Source organism: Triticum dicoccoides, chromosome 1A (genome assembly GCF_002162155.2).
Source record: "Triticum dicoccoides isolate Atlit2015 ecotype Zavitan chromosome 1A, WEW_v2.0, whole genome shotgun sequence".
Taxonomy (NCBI): domain Eukaryota; kingdom Viridiplantae; phylum Streptophyta; class Magnoliopsida; order Poales; family Poaceae; genus Triticum; species Triticum dicoccoides.
The window spans coordinates 265,084,896-265,109,543 of NC_041380.1; the positions used below are offsets into that span (position 1 = coordinate 265,084,896).

General features: G+C 45.8%; 2 protein-coding genes across 2 annotated transcripts; both read left to right on the plus strand.

The window, feature by feature from the left end:
• Window positions 1-9,122: 9,122 nt before the first annotated feature.
• On the plus strand, window positions 9,123-16,247 carry LOC119268165 (chaperonin CPN60-1, mitochondrial). The gene is made up of 18 exons (XM_037549702.1): window positions 9,123-9,330; window positions 9,429-9,453; window positions 10,110-10,241; window positions 10,389-10,548; window positions 11,054-11,229; window positions 11,307-11,402; window positions 13,158-13,262; window positions 13,380-13,466; window positions 13,559-13,648; window positions 13,720-13,800; window positions 13,881-13,949; window positions 14,377-14,454; window positions 14,549-14,644; window positions 15,076-15,175; window positions 15,339-15,442; window positions 15,517-15,622; window positions 15,712-15,790; window positions 15,895-16,247. Exons 1-18 carry the CDS (start codon window positions 9,293-9,295, stop codon window positions 15,995-15,997), a joined length of 1,725 nt encoding a protein of 574 aa, XP_037405599.1. The 5' UTR covers window positions 9,123-9,292; the 3' UTR covers window positions 15,998-16,247.
• Window positions 16,248-16,328: 81 nt separating this feature from the next.
• LOC119268174 (cysteine--tRNA ligase CPS1, chloroplastic/mitochondrial-like) lies at window positions 16,329-21,686 on the plus strand. Its single transcript, XM_037549713.1, has 9 exons — window positions 16,329-16,643; window positions 18,753-18,816; window positions 19,269-19,430; window positions 19,698-19,871; window positions 19,971-20,252; window positions 20,443-20,568; window positions 20,675-20,878; window positions 21,015-21,203; window positions 21,330-21,686. Exons 1-9 carry the CDS (start codon window positions 16,459-16,461, stop codon window positions 21,549-21,551), a joined length of 1,608 nt encoding a protein of 535 aa, XP_037405610.1. The 5' UTR covers window positions 16,329-16,458; the 3' UTR covers window positions 21,552-21,686.
• Window positions 21,687-24,648: the final 2,962 nt, after the last annotated feature.

Consider the following 24,648-nt stretch of genomic DNA (forward strand, 5'->3'; position numbering starts at 1 on the left):
TTTCCTTGCAAATGTGTATCTTTGGATGGCCTTTAACTAAGTACATTCATATATAATGCTCTAGCACCACGTTGGAAGTTATAGCAATGCTTCATAATTTGATATTGGCTTATGGCAAAGTATTACATCGCCAAATTATAACGACAATAATTTTATGAACCGAATTAGCAACATCAGTTTTAACAGCAGAGTAAAAACTTGTTATTAGCGAGTTTCAAATGAAAGAATAGTCAGGGTAGACATCAAGCGATGAACAAGCATAATATTTGTTCGTTTCCACTTGAAATTTGTCATATCAAGTGTCTTGCCTGCATTGATAAGACTTTTGGACTTCCTTCAGTACAAACATCAATACTCTGCATAAAGTAGCAGCAGTGATAAATGATAATCAACATTTAAAAGTTCCATAAAGGGACATGATGAAAGCTCACAAAACACTAACCTGATAGCAATTGTATCTGATGACAATATTATTGTGAGTGAAAAGAAAAAATATTAGTTATCGTTGTTTCTGTCTGCCTCCCCAACAAATGAAACCTGAGGAGTCATATTGAGTAAGAAGTTCGGCATTGACTGGGTACTGTTTGGATTGAAACCCAATTATAGGAGTCATGCCAAAAAAAACTGGTCACTGCTTTCATTCTGCGTCCACGGACAGGCGAAACAGGGGCAGGGGAATCGTTCGCCAAAATATCTGCACGCACCATCTCTGGCGAGGTGGGCCTGGGTATAAACTAAATGGCCCCTCAGCTTTCCTGTTTAGATTTCTAAACTGGACCAATTGTTAACATACATTTGGATCATTATCATGCTCTTCACCATCGTCTTCTTGAGCACGAGATCTGATATATGGATTGAGGTAAAATATTTAATCGTCTTGCTGGGGCTGAAGGCGAGCGGCAAGAAGTGGGGGTTGAACTGTGGCTTGAAAGAGCACTATGTATAATTTGCATTTGATTCAATTGGAAATTTCATGGCTGTGGGTGAGAGTTTCCTCGTGTGATGTGACCCTTAAGAAAACATATAATTTCTTAGTGCTCCTAGAGAATCATAGGACATAATCAATGTATTAGTTAGCATAAGAGAAGAATCACTGCATCACAAATGTATCTACAGAGTACAGACTGACCTTGTGCCTCTCATTGACAAGGAGCTTGCAAGAAGACACAATTGAAACTGGTGCCCCCCATGACAATAACGTTCTTGGAGTTTGCAGCTGCTGCCGTGACATTCATCCTATTCTGTGAAAGAGAAAATTGGCAACGATGTTTAGGTTTGCCATCGCTGCATTCATGCTTATCTTTCATAGAAAGAAAACAGCAAAACAATTCCAAATCTCCGAATATCTGCTATTGTGGTGTTGTGCATGAAATTATTAGCCATCCCACTGTGACCAGGGAGAGATATATACAGTACCTGGTGAGTTTATCAAGAAGGAATAGTAAAGTAAGTGAAACAAAACAAACTGAAAGGTTTCTTAAAGTTGAACAGGAAATAATGGACAAAGAAGCTTGAAACCTTTTGAGCCGACTAAAATTAATTGAATATTTACCATTAGAAGTTGAAGGCAGATCTGAAATTTAGTGGGTAGTGGCAAGGAGAACAACTAATGATAAACTAAATCATATACATCACATCACGTTCAGCAATGTATCCTCACTATTGAGATTTTTATACTACAAAAATTTCCGAAATTGTTAAACATAGGATACAAACTAACAGATATGCTCCCGTACACGGCACACCCTCCCTTAAAAAAATATATAACCGGGTCCTCCTTGTCCTATGGGTTGACTCCTATGTACTAATTGCTTCAGAATGCAATTACATGACATGGGGTGGGATACCACGTACTATACCTTGTGGGGATATGTGAAAGCAGTCAAGAGTACCACAGAGGTGGCGCCGAGCGAATCAGCGGTAGAACGGGATGAACGATCAATTATTCAATTCAGAGATTGCCGCCTCGTTCGTCAGGACACACTGTGAATCTGGAGCACAGGCAGGGGTTGCGGCCTCCAGGCGATTCGGGCCATGACGTGTTGACGACAGGGGGTTGCGTCCTCCAAGGTATACCTTATATTAGCCTCGCCGTGTATGCTTCTTCACCACCGCGGACACTGCCGTTAGTTGGTGCATGACACAACAGTCAAGGTGATCGCTAGGGCGGCCTGGCTCCTTCGAATTCCTCTACCAGCCAGCGTCGCCCTGCTCCTGAGCCTCCCCTCCATGACCGCAATGCCAGTTCATTGCCCCCAGGCGCCATGAACAGTCGCAGCGTAGGCTCGCCGGATTGGCGGTGGTGGCCTAGAACATCTAGGGCTACTCCATGCGAGGGATCTTTGCGGTTTGACGGGCGAGTCGCTAGCATGGTGAACATCTAGGGCTACTCCATACTGAATGGCAGAGCAAACAAATTGAAGCAAGCATGCCTGAACCAAACAGAGGTGGACTCCATCGATCAACCAGACAATTATCGCAATGATCGGATGGATTGACTGGAGAGATGGATGTATGGACGCAAGATGTACCTCGAGCATGCGCCAGATGGAGGGGTCGACGACTCGACGGCCTTGACGGCGCCGTTGTTCCACTCGGAGCGGCGCTCCTCGGCGTCGAGGAACTTCATGCGCACCTGCACGCCGGGTGCCCAGGCGCCGATCAGCGCGTCCTCCACCTCCTGCTTGGGCACGACGAACTCCCCGGCGCCCTGGCGCGGGTAGTAGGTGACGGTGAAGAGAGTGCCCTCTGCCGCGAGCCGCACGGCCTCGTCCACCTCCTCGGGCGGGACCCGCGCGCGCGTTGCGTGGCCGGCGCTCGGCGCCCTCGGACGCCTGCTGGGAGACGGCGGGGTACCTGGGCGCGCCCGGCGAGCAGCTCCCCGTCGGCGCGGCGCATGAAGACGACGGCGTCCCCGGCCATGAGCAGCTTGGCGTTGACTAAAATGGCATGATTTGGAACAAAGGCGCTGGGTGTTTCCTTACTTTGACGGTGGTTCGAGGGGATCGTGCGAGGGGATGAAAGAACTTACATTTGGTGGGAGGGGGCATCGATGGGGCACCAATGAGGTACATAGGAAAGGTAAGAATCGATGCGTTAGGAAAGTTAGGATTTTGAATTGATTTTCATGAAAATAGGGTTTTAATGTTTGTAATGTGATTTCTGTACCTGCCCGTTTGTGACGGTGTCTGGTTAGGAAAGTTTGTAAATGTTAAGAAAGATTTTATTGGGAAAGTTTGTAAATGTTAAGAAAGTTTTTATTGGGAGGGTGAAAAAAATCAACGTGAGGATATGATGATGGAAGGAGAGACCAAATTAAACCAAACAAAAATAAACCAGACAAAAATAAACCGGACGAAAATAAACCAAACAAAAATAAGCCATGACGTGTTGACGACAGGGGGTTGCGTCCTCCAAGGTATACCTTATATTAGCCTCGCCGTGTATGCTTCTTCACCACCGCGGACACTGCCGTTAGTTGGTGCACGACGCAGCAGTCAAGGTGATCGCTAGGGCGGCCTGGCTCCTTCGAATTCCTCTACCAGCCAGCGTCGCCCTGCTCCTGAGCCTCCCCTCCATGACCGCAATGCCAGTTCATTGCCCCCAGGCGCCATGAACGGTCGCAGCGTAGGCTCGCCGGATTGGCGGTGGTGGCCTAGAACATCTAGGGCTACTCCATGCGAGGGATCTCTGCGGTTTGACGGGCGAGTCGCTAGCATGGTGAACATCTAGGGCTACCCCATACTGAATGGCAGAGCAAACAAATTGAAGCAAGCATGCCTGAACCAAACAGAGGTGGACTCCATCGATCAACCAGACAATTATCGCAATGATCGGATGGATTTACTGGAGAGATGGATGTATGGACGCAAGATGTACCTCGAGCATGCGCCAGATGGAGGGGTCGACGACTCGACGGCCTTGACGGTGCCGTTGTTCCACTCGGAGCGGCGCTCCTCGGCGTCGAGGAACTTCATGCGCACCTGCACGCCGGGTGCCCAGGCGCCGATCAGCGCGTCCTCCACCTCCTGCTTGGGCACGACGAACTCCCCGGCGCCCTGGCGCGGGTAGTAGGTGACGGTGAAGAGCGTGCCCTCTGCCGCGAGCCGCACGGCCTCGTCCACCTCCTCGGGCGGGACCCGCGCGCGCGTTGCGTGGCCGGCGCTCGGCGCCCTCGGACGCCTGCTGGGAGACGGCGGGGTACCTGGGCGCGCCCGGCGAGCAGCTCCCCGTCGGCGCGGCGCATGAAGACGACGGCGTCCCCGGCCATGAGCAGCTTGGCGTTGACTAAAATGGCATGATTTGGAACAAAGGCGCTGGGTGTTTCCTTACTTTGACGGTGGTTCGAGGGGATCGTGCGAGGGGATGAAAGAACTTACATTTGGTGGGAGGGGGCATCGATGGGGCACCAATGAGGTACATAGGAAAGGTAAGAATCGATGCGTTAGGAAAGTTAGGATTTTGAATTGATTTTCATGAAAATAGGGTTTTAATGTTTGTAATGTGATTTCTGTACCTGCCCGTTTGTGACGGTGTCTGGTTAGGAAAGTTTGTAAATGTTAAGAAAGTTTTTATTGGGAAAGTTTGTAAATGTTAAGAAAGTTTTTATTGGGAGGATGAAAAAAATCAACGTGAGGATATGATGATGGAAGGAGAGACCAAATTAAACCAAACAAAAATAAACCAGACGAAAATAAACCGGACGAAAATAAACCGTGGACGCAATCCTACCAACTCAGTCATTAGGAGTAGAGACAATATCCTTTTTGGAATCTATCTTAGCATTAGCAGTATTCAAGAAGGGTCTATCAAAAATAATGGGACAAAAATCATCTTGTGGGGAATCAAGAACAAGGAAATCAGTATGGTATTTAACTTTCCCACACAAGACTTCAATATTTCTAACAATCCCAATTGGTGAAATAGTATCTCTATTGGCAAGCTTAATTGTAACATCAATTTCTTCTATCTCAGCAGGTGTAATATCATGCATAATTTCTTTGTATAAGGAATGAGGTATTGCACTTGCACTAGCACCCATATCATATAAGACATGATAACAATGATCTCCTATTTTAACAGAAACAACAGACATGCCTACAACGGGTCTATGTTTAGTTTTAGTATCGGGTCTAGCAATTCTAGTAGCTTCATTATAGAAGTAAATAACATGCCCATCAATATTATCCCCAAGAGGTCTTTAACCATAGCAATATTAGGTTCAACTTTAATTTGCTCAGAGGGTGTAGGTGTTCTAGTATTACTCTTATGAACCATAGTTGAAGCTTTAGCATGACCCTTTATTCTAACATGGAAATGTGGTTTCTCAATATAAGCGGTAGGAACAATAAGATCAACATTATAAGTGATAGTCTTTTCTTCAACTTTAATAGGTTCAGCTACTTTTACTTCAATGGGAGGATGATATTTAATACATTTCTCCTTAGGGAGATCAACATGAGTAGCAAATGATTCACAGAAAGAAGCTACTATCTTAGAATCAAGTCCATATTTAGTGCTAAATTCACGAAAGGCATCGGTATCCATAAAAGACTTAACACAATCAAACTTAGGTGTTATACCTGACTCCTTACTTTCGCCGAGTTCCCAATCTTCAGAGTTGCGTTTAATTCTTTCCAATAAATCCCATTTGAATTCAATAGTCTTCATCATAAAAGAACCAGTACAAGAAGTATCGAGCATGAAGCGATTACTGAGAGAAAGCCGAGCATAATTTTTTTGAATAATCATTTCTCTTGAGAGCTCATGATTGGGGCATGAATATAACATTGACTTAAGCCTCCCCCAAGCTTGAGCGATGCTTTCTCCTTCGCGAGGCCAAAAATTATATATATAATTACGATCACGATGAACCAGATGCATAGGATAAAACTTCGGACGAAATTCCAATTTCAATCATTTGTAATTCCATGACCCAATATCATCACATAGCCTAAACCATGTCAATGCCATTCCCTTCAAGGATAAAGGGAAAACCTTCTTCTTGATAACATCCTCGGGCATACCTGCAAGCTTAAATAATCCACAAACTTTATCCACATAGATTAGGTGCAAATTGGGATGCAATGTTCCATCTCCTGTAAAAGGATTAGCTAGCAGTTTCTCTATCATACTCGAAGGAATTTCAAAGTAAACATTTTTAGTAGGTTCAGTAGGTTGAGGAGTAACTCTTTGCTCTACTGATCGGGGTGAAGATACCCCGAATAAGCCCCTCAAAGGATTACTTTTCATAGTAACAAGTGACAATAAATTTCAGCACACTATATAAATTTTTCCTTACCAAATTCCACTTACCAAAGACGCTTCACTCCCCGGCAACGGCGCCAGAAAAGAGTCTTGATGACCCACAAGTATAGGGGATCTATCATAGTCCTTTCGATAAGTAAGAGTGTCGAACCCAACGAGGAGCAGAAGGAAATGATAAGCAGTTTTCAGCAAGGTATTCTCTACAAGCACTGAAATTATCGGTAATAGATAGTTTTGTGACAAGGTAATTTGTAACGAGTAGCAAGTAACAAAAGTAAACAAGGTGCAACAAGGTGGTTCAATATTTTTTGTAGCAAAGGACAAGCCTGGACAAACTCTTATATAAAGGAAAACGCTCCCGAGGACACATGAGAATTATCGTCAAGCTAGTTTTTATCACGCTCATATGATTCGTGTTCGTTACTTTGATAATTTGATATGTGGGTGGACCGGTGCTTGGGTACTGTCCTTCCTTGGACAAGCATCCCACTTATGATTAACCCTTATTACAAGCATCCGCAACTATAAAAGAAGTATTAAGGTAAACCTAACCATAGCATGAAACATGTGGATCCAAATCAGCCCCTTACGAAGCAACGCATAAATTAGGGTTTAAGATTCTGTCACTCTAGCAACCCATCATCTACTTATTACTTCCCAATGCCTTCCCCTAGGCCCAAATAATGGTGAAGTATCATGTAGTCGACGTTCACATAACACCACTAGAGGAAAGATAACATACATCTCATCAAAATATCAAACGTATACCAAATTCACATGACTACTTATAGCAAGACTTCTCCCATGTCCTCAGGAACAAACGTAACTACTCACAAATCATATTCATGTTCATAATAATAGGGGTATTAATATGCATAAAGGATCTGAACATATGATCTTCCACCAAATAAACCAAGTAGCATCAACTACAAGGAGTAATCAACACTACTAGCAACCCACATGTACCAATCTGAGGCTTACAGACACAGATCGGATACAAGAGATGGACTAGGATTTGAGATGAGATGGTGCTGGTGAAGATGTTGATGGAGATTGACCCCCTCCCGATGAGAGGATCGATGGCGATGACGATGGTGATGATTTCCCCCTTTCAGAGGGATGTTTCCCCGGCAGAATAGCTCTGCCGGAGCCCTAGATTGGTTCCGCCAAGGTTCCGCCTCGTGGCGGCGGAGTTTCGTCCCGAGAGTTTGCTTCTGATTTTTTCCAGGGCAAAAGACTTCATATAGCCAAAGATGGGCACCGGAGGCCTGCCAGGGGGGCCACGAGGCAGGGGGCGCGCCCCCACCCTCATGGTCGGTGGGTGGCCCCCCTCTGGTGCTTTCTTCGCCCAATATTTTTTGTATATTCTAAAACTGACTTTCATGGAGTTTCAGGACTTTTGGAGTTGTGCAGAATAGGTCTCTAATATTTGCTCCTTTTCCAGCCCAGAATTCCAGCTGCCGACATTGTCCCTCTTTGTGTAAACCTTGTAAACTAAGAGAGAATAGGCATAAGTATTGTGACATAATATGTAATAACAGTCCATAATGCAATAAATATCGATATAAAAGCATGATGCAAAATGGATGTATCACACCTCCACCACACATGATAATAGAAATTACGTAAACCAACCTTCGATGTTGTGTTGATCTGCCCAATGGGTACCCATCAGGCATGAATACCCATAGGGTGTGTTTGGTTGGCTGGGTGCCTCTAGCCTGCACCGCATGGGGGATGCTAGCTGATTGTGGCCTGGTTGAGGTGATGCAAGGATGAGCTGAGATTGGTGTTTGGTGGACTGTATGAGATTGCTGCTCGAAACATGTTGTATACGACATATTTTGTTTGGTAGGCTGCACTGGTGACTAATTCTGTTAAATCTTCTCCTTCAATTTTAGTTATTTCAATTGGATCTGGACCATTCCATGGACAGAGAAATAAGTAAAACAAATCTAAACTAAAATCTAAACCTAAACTGTCGGATGAAGTGCACGCAATGTCAGTGTCCAAGGGAGACGTCTCTGGTAGATCGTAGATGGGTCTATGGGGAGGAGATGGTCGTGGTGGGGATGGACCAACCAGAAAACATTCCGGCTCCAGAGAATCGATTGCAGCAGTTGTATTGGCGGCGGTGTCGCGGTTCAAGAGCAGAGATGGGGGAGAAACATGACGTTGGCGGAGTTCGGCGATCGTGGGCCCTGACGTTGTCGTCCTCCGGTGAGGGCGTGGAGGAGCGCCGGCTACGTCGTCCTCCTGCGAGGGCGGGGAGGAGCGTCGACGAGGGCGGGAAGGAGGGCCGACGGCGACATCCTATGGCGAAGGCGGGAATGGCGGTGGGAAGAAGATGGGAGACGATAGGGTCGAGAGCGAGGCGAAGAGGCAAGGACGAGCCTGCACGAGAGAAACGCTCGGACTCTGCGTCCCTCTCAGCCATGCCTACTTTTGCATCGCCTGGGCCAGGCTGAGAGGGCCATGCAACAAACCAAACATGGGCTAAGATGCGAGCCAGGTGCGAGTCACCCATCCAAACACACCCGCAGTGTATAAGCATAGGCATGAATATTTATCCGATGGGTAGCATATGGATATAATTTTAATCCCATGAGACACGTGGGTATGAAATTATTATGTCGGCACTATACCATACCCATTGCCATCCTTAAAACTTACAGATGTTTTAAAAAAAATAAGTTTTTGGGTTAAACCTGTTCCAAGCTACCTTGCTGGGCCTGTAGAGCAGCGGCGCTCGTGTGCGAGAGGCAGATCAATCCTAGCCCATTTTCGTCCCGCGATCTCCGCGCAAGCCCACCAGTAAAACCCTAAACCCTAGTGGATGGTTCTGGATCCTCCTCGTCTCCTCTCTTCCTCTCCCTTCTTCTCCCTCTAAAATCCGCCTCTCCCTTCCCCATTCCCTTTCCTCCTCCCCAAGAAACAACCGGAGCTCGCACATCATCTCACCTCGGCGCCTCGCCCCCCTAGCCTCTACGCACCTCGACTCCGGCGCCATCTCGCTGCATTCGCCATGTACCGCGCCGCCGCCAGCCTCGCCTCCAAGGCTCGGTGAGTGCTCCCCTCCGCGCCTCCCAGCGCTGCGATCTGAATCTCTTGTGATCTTCTGCTGTGCGGCTGCTAACCCGTGTACGTGGTTGTTCGTGCAGGCAAGCCGGGAGCAGCGCTCGCCAGGTGAGAGGATTGGCCCTGCTCGAATTGCTGTTTGCGGTTGCCTGGTATTCTAGCTGGTAGTTCTAGGTCGAGTAGCGTCGCTCGGCGCGGGTTCAAGTGGAGATTCGATCGCGTTATTTAGTCAGTTTGGTAGCGCGTGCGAGAGCGAGACCCTGTGGTGGTCTGTGCGGGGTTCAGTCGAATCTAGGCAAGCTTGAATTGCTTAGGATCCAGCGGATTTGTTTCAATAATAAGTAATGGATTAATGATCTGCCGTATTATGTTGTTTGGCAGTGAAAGATCTATTGCTTCCTCCTGGTGTTGTGGACTTTCACGCTCACGGTTGGCTGGTGATTTAGTCTGTGTAGTCGGTTTAGCCGCAAGGCCTCTAGTTGGTGTAATGCGGGTTGGTTCACAGTACAATTATGCTCCAATTGATAACTTAAGTCTGTTAACAGTGGCATGATAGCAAGACCAAAGTTAAAAAAAAGCGCTAGGTGTTAATTCTGCGTTTTGCTACCGCCTTCAGCTTTTCTGACCAAAGCGCAAAAGCGCAGTTATGCTGACAATAAGCGTAATTCAGTGCTAGGCGTTTTGTTTAGCAGCAGGATGTAGTAGTATATGATATCTCAATTGGGCGTTTCTTGACTTGATGCGTTGTATGTGATACTGTGTAGGTTGGAAGCAGGCTTGCCTGGAGCAGGAACTATGCCGCCAAAGACATCAGGTTTGGTGTCGAGGCCCGTGCCTCCATGTTGAGGGGTGTCGAGGAGTTGGCAGATGCGGTGAAAGTGACCATGGGTCCTAAGGTATAACTATGTCCTTATACCCTTTTTTTGGTGAATAAGCCTATTACACATTCAAGGGGCAACAACTGTTGGATCATCTTTTCTCTCTCTTTTATATTCCCATAAAAACTGTCATAGCTCAGATTCTTTACTTGTTGAATTCTACAGGGGCGCACTGTGATCATTGAGCAGAGCTTTGGTGCCCCAAAAGTCACAAAGGATGGTGTGACTGTTGCCAAGAGCATTGAATTTAAAGATAGAGTCAAGAACGTTGGTGCAAGCCTTGTAAAACAGGTTGCTAATGCAACAAATGATACTGCTGGAGATGGTATGTCATATTTATGTCCTGCTGGTTTCTTATGTGCAACCAATATTGAATCTGTTTTGTGAAGTATTCCTTCTATGCTTGTCTGTTGGATATACTCCCTCCGTCTGAAAAAAACTTGTCCCAAGCTTGTGCCTCAAATGGATGTATCTAGCATCATTGTGCCTCAAATGGATGTATCTAGCACTAACTTGATGCTAGATACATCCATTTGAGGGACAAGCTTTTTCGGACGGAGGGAGTATCATCTTATTTTTGCTGTACCGTCACTTCTTTTCAGGAGCATTAATAATGTCTTCACTCTTAAGTGTAATTGCAGTTTGATCATTAACACTGAACAAATTTGATATGTCAGTGCTTTTGTTCTATCACATTCTCAACAATTGTAAATATTGTGTTAAATTGTGCTGTTTATAGGTTCTTCCTATCGCCTTCATCATTTGTCTTCTGTTTGAATTGTTAAACCATAGTTTCTAACCATGTTGTGCTTGTTATGTTCCAAATTCAGGTACCACATGTGCCACTGTTTTGACAAAAGCTATATTTACTGAGGGCTGCAAGTCTGTAGCCGCTGGAATGAATGCAATGGATCTAAGGCGTGGAATCTCAATGGCGGTTGATGATGTTGTGACAAACCTAAAGGGCATGGCTAGAATGATCAGCACTTCAGAGGAAATAGCACAGGTAACACCCGAACTGATTAACTACAAAGTTCTTAGTTTCTAATTTATTACTGATTTTGTTTCTCTTCTCTTACAAAGGTGGGTACAATATCAGCAAATGGTGAAAGGGAAATCGGTGAGCTGATTGCTAAGGCTATGGAGAAGGTTGGGAAAGAAGGTGTAATCACCATTGCGGTAAGATTTTCTAAGTTCAGATTACCAGAACTATAAAGGGCAGCCCGGTGCATGTAGCTCCCGCTTGCGCAGGGTCCGGGGAAGGGTCCGACCACTTTGGGTCTATAGTACGCAGCCTTTCCCTACATTTCTGTAAGAGGCTGTTTCCAGGACTTGAACCCGTGACCTCTTGGTCACAAGGCAGCAGCTTTACCACTGCGCCAAGGCAGCAGATTACCAGAACTATGTTCACCAATAATGTGTAGCCTGGCCTATTATTTTTCTTTCATTTTCTTTTCCATCCATTAGCATAACAGCTAGTCAGTTTCTTGGTCCATGGCATACTAGTGCAAACAACCTCCCCTAATAATTATTTGAGTGCAAATCTGTACTGGATACCGTTCATAGATACAGTTCAACTTGATCTATATTGAAACTGAGCCAACGTTTACGAGTCGACGAGTCGATGAGTCGTTCGAAGGTTGAGACTCATAGACTAATCGTGACTAGTCTAGACTACTGCTGGACTAGTCGACATGGTACTGTAGTTCACAACTTGCAGTAATCAATTACTAAAACCTAGTATTAATATGTAATATATACTATAGAAAGTGCATTGGAGCGTCAATTTGTCCTGCAGATTAGTCAAGTAAGCATATTTCCATGTTGGATCCTTGCTCCTAGTTGGCTTCTTGCAGGATCCTTCGATGGATCATATTGCTCATTGGTCTGAGCTGCAGCTGCTGAATACAGTACTTGAGATATTTCCGGCATAGGCATTGCACTTTAGACCTAAGGATCTTGAAACTGAAGCAAACAAAACGAAATAAAGAAGAGGGCAGGGGGTAAAAATCGAATCAAAGAAGGGAAGAAGAGAAGGGAGAAATTACTTTGCTAGTATGCTTGCTTGCTTACTGCAACCTGAGGGACGAGCGGATCCAGTAGCCAGAAGGCAGCAGAGGGAGACCGTAGGGCAGATCTAGGGAGAGCAGAAGCAATGGAGGGAAAGGGCCAGAGCAGAGGAGTGCAGATCCATGAAGAGCATAAGCAATGGAGGGAAAGGGGCAGGGTGGCTGGCTCACTTATCCCCTCCCAATCCCTAAAAAATAAAGAAATTGAGTCGAACGACTCAAGGTGCACGACTAGTCTACGACTAGTCCTTCGACTCCTCGACTCGGCGAACTAGTCTACACGAGATTTCTAGTCGACACACAGAATGCGACTCATAGACTAGTCTAGCGACTAGTCTCGACTAGTCCCTCGACTCGTAATCAATGCACTGAGCGCAGAAGATAATGTTAGACATAACTCTACATCTATAAGTCTGTTTTACTTCTAGGAGTTGCACTCAACAGAAACTTCAGTCTAGAAATTGAGCCTATTACAAATTCCTGTATTTGTAAGAACTAAGAAACAGCTAAATGAAACAGTAAAGTGGATGTGTCCTCAATCCTCAGTGCGTGTGCTTAGCGGGAAATGTGGAGCTAATTTAAAGTATACTTTCTTTCTAGCATTTTGTGATTTTAGTTTGAGTTTGTGTCATCTTAACTCGGTGATCAGAAGAAAAGGTGACACATTCACCGGATATTTTGTCTGTGTGGAAGTCTCAGTCCCAATCTGTGTTGTGAATAGATCTGTTTGTAATACATGATTTTGTACTGTTCTGGATAGTGAAAGTTCATGAGGGCTATGGCCATTGGACTTTCTGGATGCTTCTCTGTCAATGCTCCGAGTCTTATTTGCTTGTAATATCCTGGCTTAATCGTTCATGTGCAGGATGGTAACACCCTTTATAATGAGCTTGAAGTTGTGGAAGGCATGAAGCTCGACAGGGGTTACATCTCTCCCTACTTTATTACCAACCAAAAGACCCAGAAATGTGTAAGTACTATTTAATTTACGTTGCTGCTAGCTGCTTGTTAGTCTCAAAATTTGGTTGTTGTTTATCATAGTAGTGTTGCAGTTGTAAATGTTTTTATTCCTGTTTTTATCCCACAGGAATTGGAAGACCCCTTGATCTTGATCCATGACAAGAAGGTTTCGAACATGCATGCAGTAGTTAAAGTGTTAGAGATGGCTCTGAAGGTGCTTTTTTTGTTCTAATCTTGAAACCTTGACCAATATTGTTGTCACAGTGGTCTTCGCTGCTATAGTGACTAATGTGTTGTCCTCAACAGAAGCAAAAGCCTCTACTGATTGTTGCTGAAGATCTAGAAAGTGAGGCATTGGGCACTCTGATTATCAACAAGCTCCGTGCAGGCATTAAGGTCAGTAAATTCAATCTCCTTTTCATCTGACTTCTGTATGGCCGGTTGTCCTTAATCGATGTGGAATTCAGGTCTGTGCTGTTAAAGCTCCTGGTTTTGGGGAGAACAGGAAAGCAAATTTACAGGACCTTGCTATCCTTACTGGCGGAGAAGTAAGTTGGGAAGTTATTGAATATCTCCATGTTTTTGTGAGTCATCTATGTTTCTGAAATCAGCACATTTCATTATTCAGGTCATAACTGAAGAGCTTGGGATGAACCTTGAGAACTTTGACCCGGAGATGTTAGGTACATGCAAAAAGGTATGATCACTAGAAGTATGAGCATTTTTGAATACCTTTGGAGGTTGTTAACCAAAATGTATGAGCATTTTTAAATACCTTTGGAGGTTGTTAACCAAAATGTTCTGTTCTGTCTTTGCTGCAAAGCTCTTAAGATAATAATTCTCGCCCCAAGGTTTGAAGGCCAGTTCTTTTGGCAGCTTAAAAAATGAGCCACCCCCACCCCAGCTTTTCCCATAAGCTGCCTCTCTTGATCATTGGGGCTTCTGAACTAGTTATGGGATAACTAATTTAGAAGTCTCAACAAACTTAGAGTGCGGCTTATTTTTTAATCTGGGAGGAGGCAGCTTAATTTTTAAGCCACTCAAAAGAACTGGCCCTTATTCCTCTGATAGTAAGCTTACAATATTCATCAAATTATTTTTTCATTAATGAGCTTCCATTTCAGGTGACTGTTTCTAAGGATGACACTGTTATTCTTGATGGAGCTGGAGACAAGAAGAACATTGAGGAGAGAGCAGATCAGGTTCATGCAACTTCAATTTAATGTGCCGTGACTTGTTAATTGAATTGTATCTTATTTATATATCATGGCAACTTACATGAATATTGTGTCACAGATTAGATCTGCAATTGAGCAAAGTACTTCTGATTATGACAAGGAAAAGCTGCAAGAGAGGTTGGCCAAGCTTTCTGGAGGTGTTGCGGTTCTAAAGGTGAGGTTCATGCTCCTCGTGCAAATTGAAGAGAGAACTATAGCTCCTTGTTTTATTTCACATCAGTTAGCATTACCTATTTATCTCAGAATCTCAGACTAGCATTTCACAGTACTATATTGACTGAAAATGAGTGAGACTGGCTATAGTAAGAGTTTCTTAGTTGACATAAAAATGCAACTGATATTGCTCCATCTGTACCCTGTCCCAAAATAAATGCAGTTGATTTAGTATAAAATTTGTACTACTAATTTAGTACTAAATCAGCGACACTCATTTTGGGACGGAGGGAGTACATTCTATGTCTTGCTCTGCCTGAGGATGCTATTGAATTGCTGATGGACTGTTAATATAGTAGTAATAGGTGATTCCTTTCATGCTACTATATCTTTTCTATTGTTTTGACCTGTGTACTTTGACCTGTCCTACAGATTGGAGGAGCCAGTGAAGCTGAAGTTAGCGAGAAGAAGGACAGAGTTACAGATGCACTTAATGCCACTAAAGCTGCTGTCGAAGAGGGTATCGTGCCAGGTACTGCACCATGCACATTCTGAATATGGCTTATTTTGAATAGTTTTTGGTCTTCATTGTTACTACTAGCAAAAATTGATGTTCTTTGTGTAAATTGCTCCTGTAGTTTGTATCTTAAGCATCACTGTCCTGAGAATATGGTTTGTATTTAATGGTTATGCAGGTGGTGGTGTTGCCCTTCTATATGCATCAAAGGCTCTGGATAAATTGCAGACTGCAAACTTTGACCAGAAGATTGGCGTGCAGATCATTCAGAACGCTTTGAAGGTTGGGGAGAAAATAATTATCTGTTTTGTCCTGATTTCTTTTGACTGTGTGCTGATTTCTGAAAAACCTCGCAGACACCAGTGTACACCATCGCTTGCAATGCAGGCGTAGAAGGGGCAGTTGTTGTTGGCAAGCTTTTGGAGCAAGAGAACACTGATCTTGGATATGACGCAGCTAAAGGTATGATGTCCTTGACCATTTGCTTGATCTTGTCCTATTTTGAACAAGCGGAGTCTTGTTACTGATGCCGTAATTATCTCTGCATCTAGGTGAATATGTGGACATGGTGAAGGTCGGTATCATTGATCCACTGAAGGTGATCAGAACTGCCTTGGTGGATGCTGCTAGGTACTTACTGGCTACAACCTTATGCTCATGATAGTTGATTGTATCTTAGTAAGAACAATATTTGATGAGCACCAGCACTAACGTTTTGCCTTGTTATCTTGCAGTGTGTCATCTCTGATGACCACAACAGAGGCCATCATCGTGGAGGTTCCTAAAGAGGAGAAAGAGGCTCCTGCCATGGGCGGCATGGGTGGAATGGATTACTAAGCCATGAACAAGGACGATATATGAAGCAAACTGGAACATATTGATTAGGGGATTTTTTGGGTGTAGTCCCATCTTTGATGTAATTTTATTGTCGCTGGGTTGACAGTTTTGATCGTGCGGACGATGTTCCAAACGGAGCCAGTGTTGGACGAATAAAGAGTAGTCGTCGAGAGCTGAAACACTTATCGGAATTGATTAGTGACACCTGCTAAAGGCCAATTAATGAAGAGTTGCGCGTTTCACTTGTTTATTCTCGTCTATAATACAACTAGTATCGTCCCTTGTTCTGCACGTTCCATTGTAAAATAATGAAGTCTTTGGCCGGGGTCGTTGGAGTGAGTCGGTTTAGGTTTGAGTAGCGACCAAGATTCCGTTTCCGTGTGCGGAATTGTTTGACGGTGGGAGGATATAAGCCCGGGATAGTTGGCTCCCCTCCGCTCCTCGACTTGAGAGATTGAGAGATGGCGGGGTCGGAGGAGCAGCATCAGAGGGAGCTGATGCTGTTCGACACGAGGACAAAGAAGGCGGAGATGTTCCGGCCGCTGGTGGAGGGCAAGGTGAGCATGTACGTCTGCGGTGTGACGCCCTACGACTTCAGCCACGTCGGCCACGCCCGTGCTTACGTCGCCTTTGACGTCCTCTACAGGTACGTCGGCCACGCCTCCTGTGCGTTTCGAATATCTGTTAACAGCTGGTTGGAGACCCGTCGATATCGATTGGCTGAAATTTCGCCGGAAGGGATACGGTCAAAACCCGCTTTCCTAAACTCTTTTTTTTGAGAAGGCAGGTGTCGCACAGGGCGGGCACCACTACATGGGCCAGCCCATGTGGCCGTTTTCCTTTTTTTTTCTCCATTTGTTTTTTTCGGGTATTTTTCTCTCCATTTGTTGATTATTCTTTTTCTGTTTCGTCTCTTCTCTTCAGGTTTTTCAAGCGGGTTTTCTGTCTAGTTTTTTTTTCCTTTTTCTTTGCTGTTTTCAAATTCCAAATTCATCAAATGTTTATTTCCCATACTTCTAACCAGGCTCTGTTGCATTTTTAACCTAATAATAACAAAGGTTATCACGTGTTATTTGATACTAGATTCGTGATATATCTCAATGAGATTTAGTTACACGGACATCAAGCAAAACGTGACTTTGCCCTCGTCCCGTCCCGTCCCTCGCGTTGCCCCTAGGGCGACTTGGCGGAGTCTAGGGTTTTCCCCCGCCGCCTCCCCCACCTCCCCCACCCCCTCGCCGCCACTGGAGACGACCGCCGGGAAAGCCCGCGCGGGCGCCGGGGAAGGTGGTGGCGGGGTCTTCGGCGCTCCTTCACGGAGACCATCAGATCCAGGGCGGTGGCCCCTGCTGGCGTGGCGTGCGGCGTGCCTGAGGGTTCGGCCGCGAGGACGGTGAGCCGCAGGCGTGCCAGATCTGGAGGTATTGCCCCTCCCTTCCATGCATCCCTTCTCAGTCCCCGGTTCGGTTTGGATCCACCTCCGGTGTATTCTGGTGGAGCAGATCGGTGTTCGAGGAAACCTTGGCCGCCTTGGCTGGCCGGCAGCGGCGACGCCGCCTTTTGGCGCCGGTTTCCTCCTTGGGGGCGCTGCTGAGGGCACCATCTCTCCACTCCGACCCATGTCCGGGTGAAAGCCCAAGATCCGATGCGGATCGGGCGTCGGCGGCTCCCCGTGCACCGTAAACTTCCTGGAGGTGGCGCCAAGGACATTGGGATCGGATGGGAGGGTCTGCAGGTGAGGGGTGGGGGTGTGCTGCCTCCCTTTCGGTGGACGGTGTTTCTTTCTACATATTCTTGGCGATGACTCTTGGCGGCATGGAGCAGCGGAGGCTTGGCGTCAGATGTGTGGTGACGGATACGCGCAGGAGGTCGATACTGTCTGGCGTCGTGGTGGCGTCGGCGGCAGCGAGACCGAGCAAGGCCGATGCAACAGTACAGCTCTGAAGATGGATATGTGGCAGGTGGTTGTGGCGGCCTCATACCCGGCAGGCGTCCTGGTTGAGGAGCACGTCGGACTGGTGGGTGCCCATACCTGGCAGGCGTCCTGGTTGGGACCTCAGGTCTTAGATGTTAGGTTTGGCTGCGAGGTCTGTTTGGTATTAGGCCCAGACCATCAGCGCCCCTTCATCAGTTAGATATGAGTAGCGACAGAGGTTGCTGAGATGGTGGCTTTGGTCTTACTGTTGTACAACTTTGTAAGGTCTTGTGTTAATAATTAATAAATTGGCCGTATGCATCGTCCAGATGCAGAGGCCGGGGGTATTCCCCCTTTTCTAAAAAAAATTCAATGTTTGGATTGATAACATAAGCCTAAAACTGAAATACATATAATTATGAAGCATGTGTTGAATCCAAGTAGCATAATATAATTAAACATTTGAGCCTTTTTTCATCCATGGTTGCATGTTGAGGTGGGCCTTTTCCCATGCATAGTTGCAATGATGAGATAAATATGTCAGTGGGATCAACTACTTAGTTATACAATATATGATTAGTCCTTGTTTTCGTACATGCCTTTTGTTTTGGTTAATTTTGTTAATTGTCAAGACTTCTGAGGGTTATATTTTTACGCTCTGTTTTCTTTCTTTCTGAACAAGATGCGGTGTTATCTTCGATAGTTGAACCTTGATGCTTGCTCTAAACTTCCAATGATACGCTCTTTTAACAACGCTTCATATGGTCTATGCTTTGAGGGAATGGTACATACGAGTTTTTTATGTCGTTGCGCTTATCATCTTAATTTATTTTCATTCAGGTACCTAAAGTACTTGGGGTACGAGGTTGAGTATGTGCGCAACTTCACTGATATCGATGACAAGGTAATAAATCATTGATAAATTTTTGAGAAAAGACTTAATTTGTTGAGTAAAATAATAAGAACTGTCTAATGGAAACTTTTGGTCATGTTGGATGAATGTACGCTATACCTGAAAATAATATACAGTGTACCTAGCTTGTTCTCTAGGAATTCCTGTACTATTATGCACTCAAGTGGAAACTGATGTCTTTGTATTTGCCTAATTCCCTGTTTTGTTATAATGGAGTACATATTCTATCTTCTGTTTATCGTCCATCAAATTATTTCTTGAAATTTAGGTAACTTAGGTTTTAATGGGTTTCAAACTCACTTCTGGAGCAAATTTCCCATTAAAATAGTTTTCTATGTCTGAACTATGTTCTGAAATGCATCCTACTGAAAGTCATTTTCAATATCTTGGGGGCATGCAATGCACGAGATAGTCAATTCTGAACTGCTGTTTTTCGCATGCAGATTATTAGACGAGCAAATGAAGCTGGTGAAACGGCAACTAGTTTGAGTAGTCGGTTCATCGATGAGTTCCTGCGTGACATGGTTGAACTTCAGTGCTTGCCTCCTACTCGCGAGCCACGTGTGACGGAGCACATTAAGCAGATAATAGATTTGATAACCAAGGTACTCAACTACATTTCCTCCAAAAAGAAAAAACTGTGCAACTACAATAAGGGAAAATAAAAACCAATATAGAAGGATAACTGATCAATTTGCTTATCTGTGCTTGTCACCCATTCCATGAAATCAAACCTTCAGTAGTTGCTTGTTTAACTTCCCCATTGCGCAAGAGGGCATAAAATCTAAGTTGTTTACTTTTACCGGTTCCATAATTCATATCATTTGGCTTGACATTAACAACTATCTTCTACTTGTATATGCAAATGACAGCTAGAGGAAAAAGGGAAAGCCTATACTATTGAAGGAGACGGCGTATACTTCTCAGTTGATAATTTCCCTGAATATCTTAGTCTGTCTGGAAGGAGCTTAGACCATAATCTTCCGGGTTCACGAGTCGCTGTCGATACAAGAAAGCGCACTCCTGCTGACTTTGCATTATGGAAGGTGCTTACTATTTTACCTTTTTTTTTTTACTTTGTGGTTAATTTTTGTTATTGTTGCCTTTAGTCAAGTGCTTAATTATCCTTCACATTTTCTGTTCAGTTTGCGAAGGAGGGTGAGCCATTCTGGGAAAGCCCTTGGGGCCGTGGAAGACCAGGATGGCATATTGAGTGCAGTGCAATGAGCGGGCATTATTTAGGCCATGCGTTTGATATTCATGGCGGAGGAAAAGATTTGATCTTTCCACATCATGAGAACGAGCTCGCACAAAGCAGAGCAGCGAATCCTGAGAGCGAGGTCAAATGCTGGATGCATAATGGCTTTGTCAACAACAATGGCCAGAAGATGGCAAAAGCAGACAAAAACTTCTTCACTATCAGAGATGTAAGGGGCTTTTTTTCTGTTAGCAGTATGCTTTCCAGTTAAAATATACTCCCTCCGTCCCAAAATAAGTGTCTCGACTTTGTACTAACTTTAGTACAAAGTTGTACTAAGGTTAAGACACTTATTTTGGGACGAGGAGTATATCATTTGTTTGTAGCCGAGGCTGACCATTTTGTTCTTGTCGCTGTAGGTTATCGCTCTGTACCATCCAATGGCTCTCAGGCTATTCCTGATGCGAACACACTACAGGTCCGATGTTAACCACTCTGATGTAGGCCTTGAGTTTGCATCTGGCCGTGTGTACTACATCTATCAGGTATTTAATGTTTGCAAACTTAATGTCAGGATGCTCCCTATTTTTATCCGAGTTATATAGATTTGAACTGTCGTGTTGTAATTCCTTGGACAATTTATTTACCCAGACTCTACAAGACTCTCAAGAGGTTATATCCTTGTACCATGATGATGAGTTGGACGTCCCAGTACCAGCAGGCGATCGCAAGGTGGTTGACGACAACCACGAGAGTTTCCTGAGACACATGTCGAACGATCTTCATACCACAGGCGCCCTTGACGAGCTTATGAAGCCAGTGAGAGCAATGAACAACAACTTGAGTGATCTGAAGGTATTTACGCTGCATCTTTAGTTTTGCAGTTGATGAGCATTGAACTGTGCTACTGGGAATGAAAGGAAAGTAACTCATCTGATAGTGCTGTAAAAAAAAACTCATCTGACAGTGTGTTGTGTACTTGTGTTGTCAGAAATTGCAGCAGAAACTGGAGCAGCAGCAGAAGAAAGAGCCAGAGAAGAAGAAGCAGCAGCAGCAGAAAAAGAAACAGCCCGAGGAGAAACAAGAGGAACATTATGTACAAGCTCTGGTTGCCTTGCACGGCGAAGTCACGAATAAACTGTCTATTCTTGGCTTGATGCCGTCATCGCCCTTGGCTGAGGTAAATTTATTGGTCTTGATTGATATTATTTATTTATTATTGCCACTAGTCTTTTCTGTGGGTCGAAGATATATATGTAGAATTATTTTTGTTCTGAGAATCAACAAAAATGGTCAAAACTTGTAGGTGGTGAAGCAACTGAAGGAGAGGGCGCTGAAGCGAGCAGGGATGAGTGAAGAGGAGCTGCAGCAGGTGATTGAGCAGAGAAGCGCTGCGAGGAAGAGGAAGGAGTTTGCGGAGTCGGACCGGATCAGGGCGGAGCTCTCTGCCCGCGGCATCGCCTTGATGGATGAGCCTGCCGGGACGCTGTGGAAACCATCTGAACCAGAACTAGCTGAAGAAGCGTAGGCATATACCAGTACCCATTATGTTCAGTTGTTCACGTAGGTAGAATGAAGGACTCCGCATGGCGTGCCATGTGTTTACAAATACAGCTGTAGAATGAGAGAATAACCCATTGATTATATTCTCAGCTGTTGACAAGAAGAAGAAGAAGAAGAAGAAGAAGAAGAAGAAGAAGAAGAAGAAGAAGAAGTCGAGTTATTTGCATTGTGCATCTATCTGTAATTTACACTTGTCAGTCATACCCTCTGGGTCGATGCTTTTTCTGGTACGGGGGCGTGGATACCTCCGGGCAGGGCATCCTTGGTTAGCTCGCGAATTGCGTCGTAATGAAGGGCGGCGCGGGAGGAGGAGGAGAAGGAGGGTCCAGCACCGCACCGGTGTGTGTAATTACACCGGGAATTAGCAAGTACAATAACCATGGAGTACCGCGCCTGCCTGCCTTGCTGACTCTGCACTAAGTATACAGAGAGAGAGAGAGAGAGAGAGAGAGAGAGAGAGAGAGAGAGAGAGAGAGAGAGAGAGAGAGAGAGACGCAGGCAGCTAGGCAAGACGTCGCTGTCCCGGGTTCGCGCAGACGGCAACAAGGCGGTCGGATGGATGCTGGGCGCGTGCGTGCTTGCGTGTGGTGTGGTGTGCCTCAGGCCTGCCATTGAATGGCGTGAAGAATGAGATGGGAGGGTGGATGAGAGGAGGAGTGGGCGCTTTGAGTCGCCGCATAAGTTATGCTCACAATGCTTTGGAAATGTAAAAATTTACATCTTCAAAAAATGCGTTTTACATCTTCAAAAAGAGGCAACTTCAACAGATGATATATATTGGTGATGTAAAAGTGCAACTCCAATAGATGATGCAAATGTAGATGTAAAACCAGTGGGCATGAGAGCCGGCGGGCGAGCGCCGAGAGCTGGGATGAGCACCGGCGGACCGAGCAGCGGCAGGAGGTGTGCCGACAGCCGAGCGACGAGAGCCGGTAGGTCAAATGCGGAGGCGGGAGCTCGAATGATCGGAGGCGTGGTTGTAAATCGAGCGGCGAATTGGTCGCGGCGGGATGACGGCTGTGTGATACGAGAAGGTCGAGTCTGGTGGCGGAAAAGCGGTAGCGGCAGGTGCGCGGCTCGAATCCGGCAGCGGCGGGGCGTCTGGGGGAGTTCAAATCATACAGCGGCGGAGAAGCGGCCAACTTGAGCGATTTGGAGCGGCGGCGAAGCAGCGACGGAAGCGGCGGTGGGGGCGGTGGAACGGCAGCCGCGACGGCAACCGGCCAGGGTGAGGCAAAACAGGCGCGATGGCATGGCGGCGGCGGGATTGGGGTTGGTGGTCGCGCCGGCGAAGGCCCCCACGTGTAGGCGGCTGCGATGGAGAAGGCGACAGGGTCGTCGGAGTCGACCATGGCCCGGGCGGCAGTCGGCAGAAGAAAGGAAAATAAAAACGGTCGGGTTACATCTTCTGTAGGTGGAGACGTATATTTACATCTCGAAGTGTTGTATTTTACATGAGCAGTTTTAATATGGTCCTTCTTATTTTCTCATTTTACATGAAAAGTAAGGTTACATAATAGATTTAAATGGATCAATCTATTGGAGACGCTCTTACGTTGGTTACCAGCAGAGCAGAGTGGATCCACAGTATTTACTTCCGTATTGCAAAAAAGGGAAGCTCGAGGCCATTGACCGGCACCGTCCTTGCCTCGTTCACGGTTGATGAGTATAGATAGATTGCCTGCACTTTGCGACCGGACGGTACCAACATGTCAGGTACAGTTAAGTGAAGCTCCTCAGGTAGCTGATGACAGCTTTCGGGTTGCTTCCTGCTGTGATCTAGGCAGGCAGATGGATCCTCGCAGGCGCAATCAAATCAATCGCACCCACAGTTGCCCATTTGGTGGGCAGGTTAATTTTGGGACTGACTTTTCTTTCTAAGTGCAGCATCACTCCCAAACACATTATAGTTCCACCATGTCATTTACAAGAGTCGGGAAAGAGGCCGTAAAAACAGGTGCATATCCTTGCACGCATGGCAGTAGTGATGGAGCTTAGGTTGTGTGTCTAGCATCTCGAGCCGCGGCTCGATTGCAAGACAGGGTCATCACTTTCGTGGAATCTTGTGTCATGACCGCACACGTATGCAGCTGCCGGGATTGTAGAAAGTAGATGCGGCAACACTAGACGACCTTGATCTGGTGGTGCTTCTCGCGTATCCGACTCAAATTTTGCGTAAAAACTCTAGGTCTGATCCTAGCTCGTCATACCTGGCACTGGCAGCTACCCGGTTTCAGGTTTTGCTTGGAGTTTGTTTGGAATCGATTTTTGAGGTAAAAACCCAAGATATGGCCGTTAGTGATTGGATCCGGCGAAGTTGGTGAGCGTGTATCGTTCCCTTTCTAAAGGCATTGCTTTTGAAAAATCTTTCTCTTAGTCATTGTGTGGTCAAGATATGTTCCATGCAGATGGTCATTGCTGCATTCAATTGTTGTTTCTATCACTTTGGTTTTTCTTTTCATTTCCCCTGCCTAGGCATAGCTTCAATATTGTATGACTTAGCCCTTTATATGGTGTGATCCTTCGTATGTCTGCGCTGATGTTGGCTTTGTGTATCTTAGTTATATGGAAGCTGGGTGTATACTCATTATGCTTGAATTTCATTGATACCACATTACAGTAGATTACATTTTTGTGCCCTGGAACTAAAAAACTGCTCGCCCCGAGCCTCCCGGGTCGCTCCTGGGGCGATTCCAGAGGTGCCTCCAGCCGCCACCAAGAAAGCAGATTACCACCGCCAAAACCCTCGGCACCCCCGGAGGAGGTCGTCCAACGCCGGACGGCATCGGCGGGCGCTCTCCCGTTTCTCCCCCCTCCCCAAACAACCTTCAGATCCGGTGGCAAGTCCCACCTCGTGGTGGCCTTAGCGGCGTCAGCGGTGGCGGACACACTCGGATTGGTGTTGCCCGCCGTGAGAGGCCGACTTAATCCTGACGCCCATCCTCACGGTCATCTGCACGCCAGGGTTGGGCTGGGAGATTGGTCCCTCTCGCACTGGCGGCTGGCGGCATCCGATTATATCTGGAAAAGAGCAGTCGAGATTGTGTCCCACGACAGTCGGA

Coding starts and splice junctions, on each gene's coding strand:
- LOC119268165 (XM_037549702.1), top strand. CDS start 9,293: ATGTACCGCGCCGCCGCCAGCCTCGCCTCCAAGGCTCG. Junction 15,623..15,711: donor TGGATATGACGCAGCTAAAG/GTATGATGTCCT, acceptor CTCTGCATCTAG/GTGAATATGTGGACATGGTG. Junction 15,791..15,894: donor GCCTTGGTGGATGCTGCTAG/GTACTTACTGGC, acceptor GTTATCTTGCAG/TGTGTCATCTCTGATGACCA.
- LOC119268174 (XM_037549713.1), top strand. CDS start 16,459: ATGGCGGGGTCGGAGGAGCAGCATCAGAGGGAGCTGATGCTGTTCGAC. Junction 20,879..21,014: donor ACAACTTGAGTGATCTGAAG/GTATTTACGCTG, acceptor TTGTGTTGTCAG/AAATTGCAGCAGAAACTGGA. Junction 21,204..21,329: donor CGTCATCGCCCTTGGCTGAG/GTAAATTTATTG, acceptor CAAAACTTGTAG/GTGGTGAAGCAACTGAAGGA.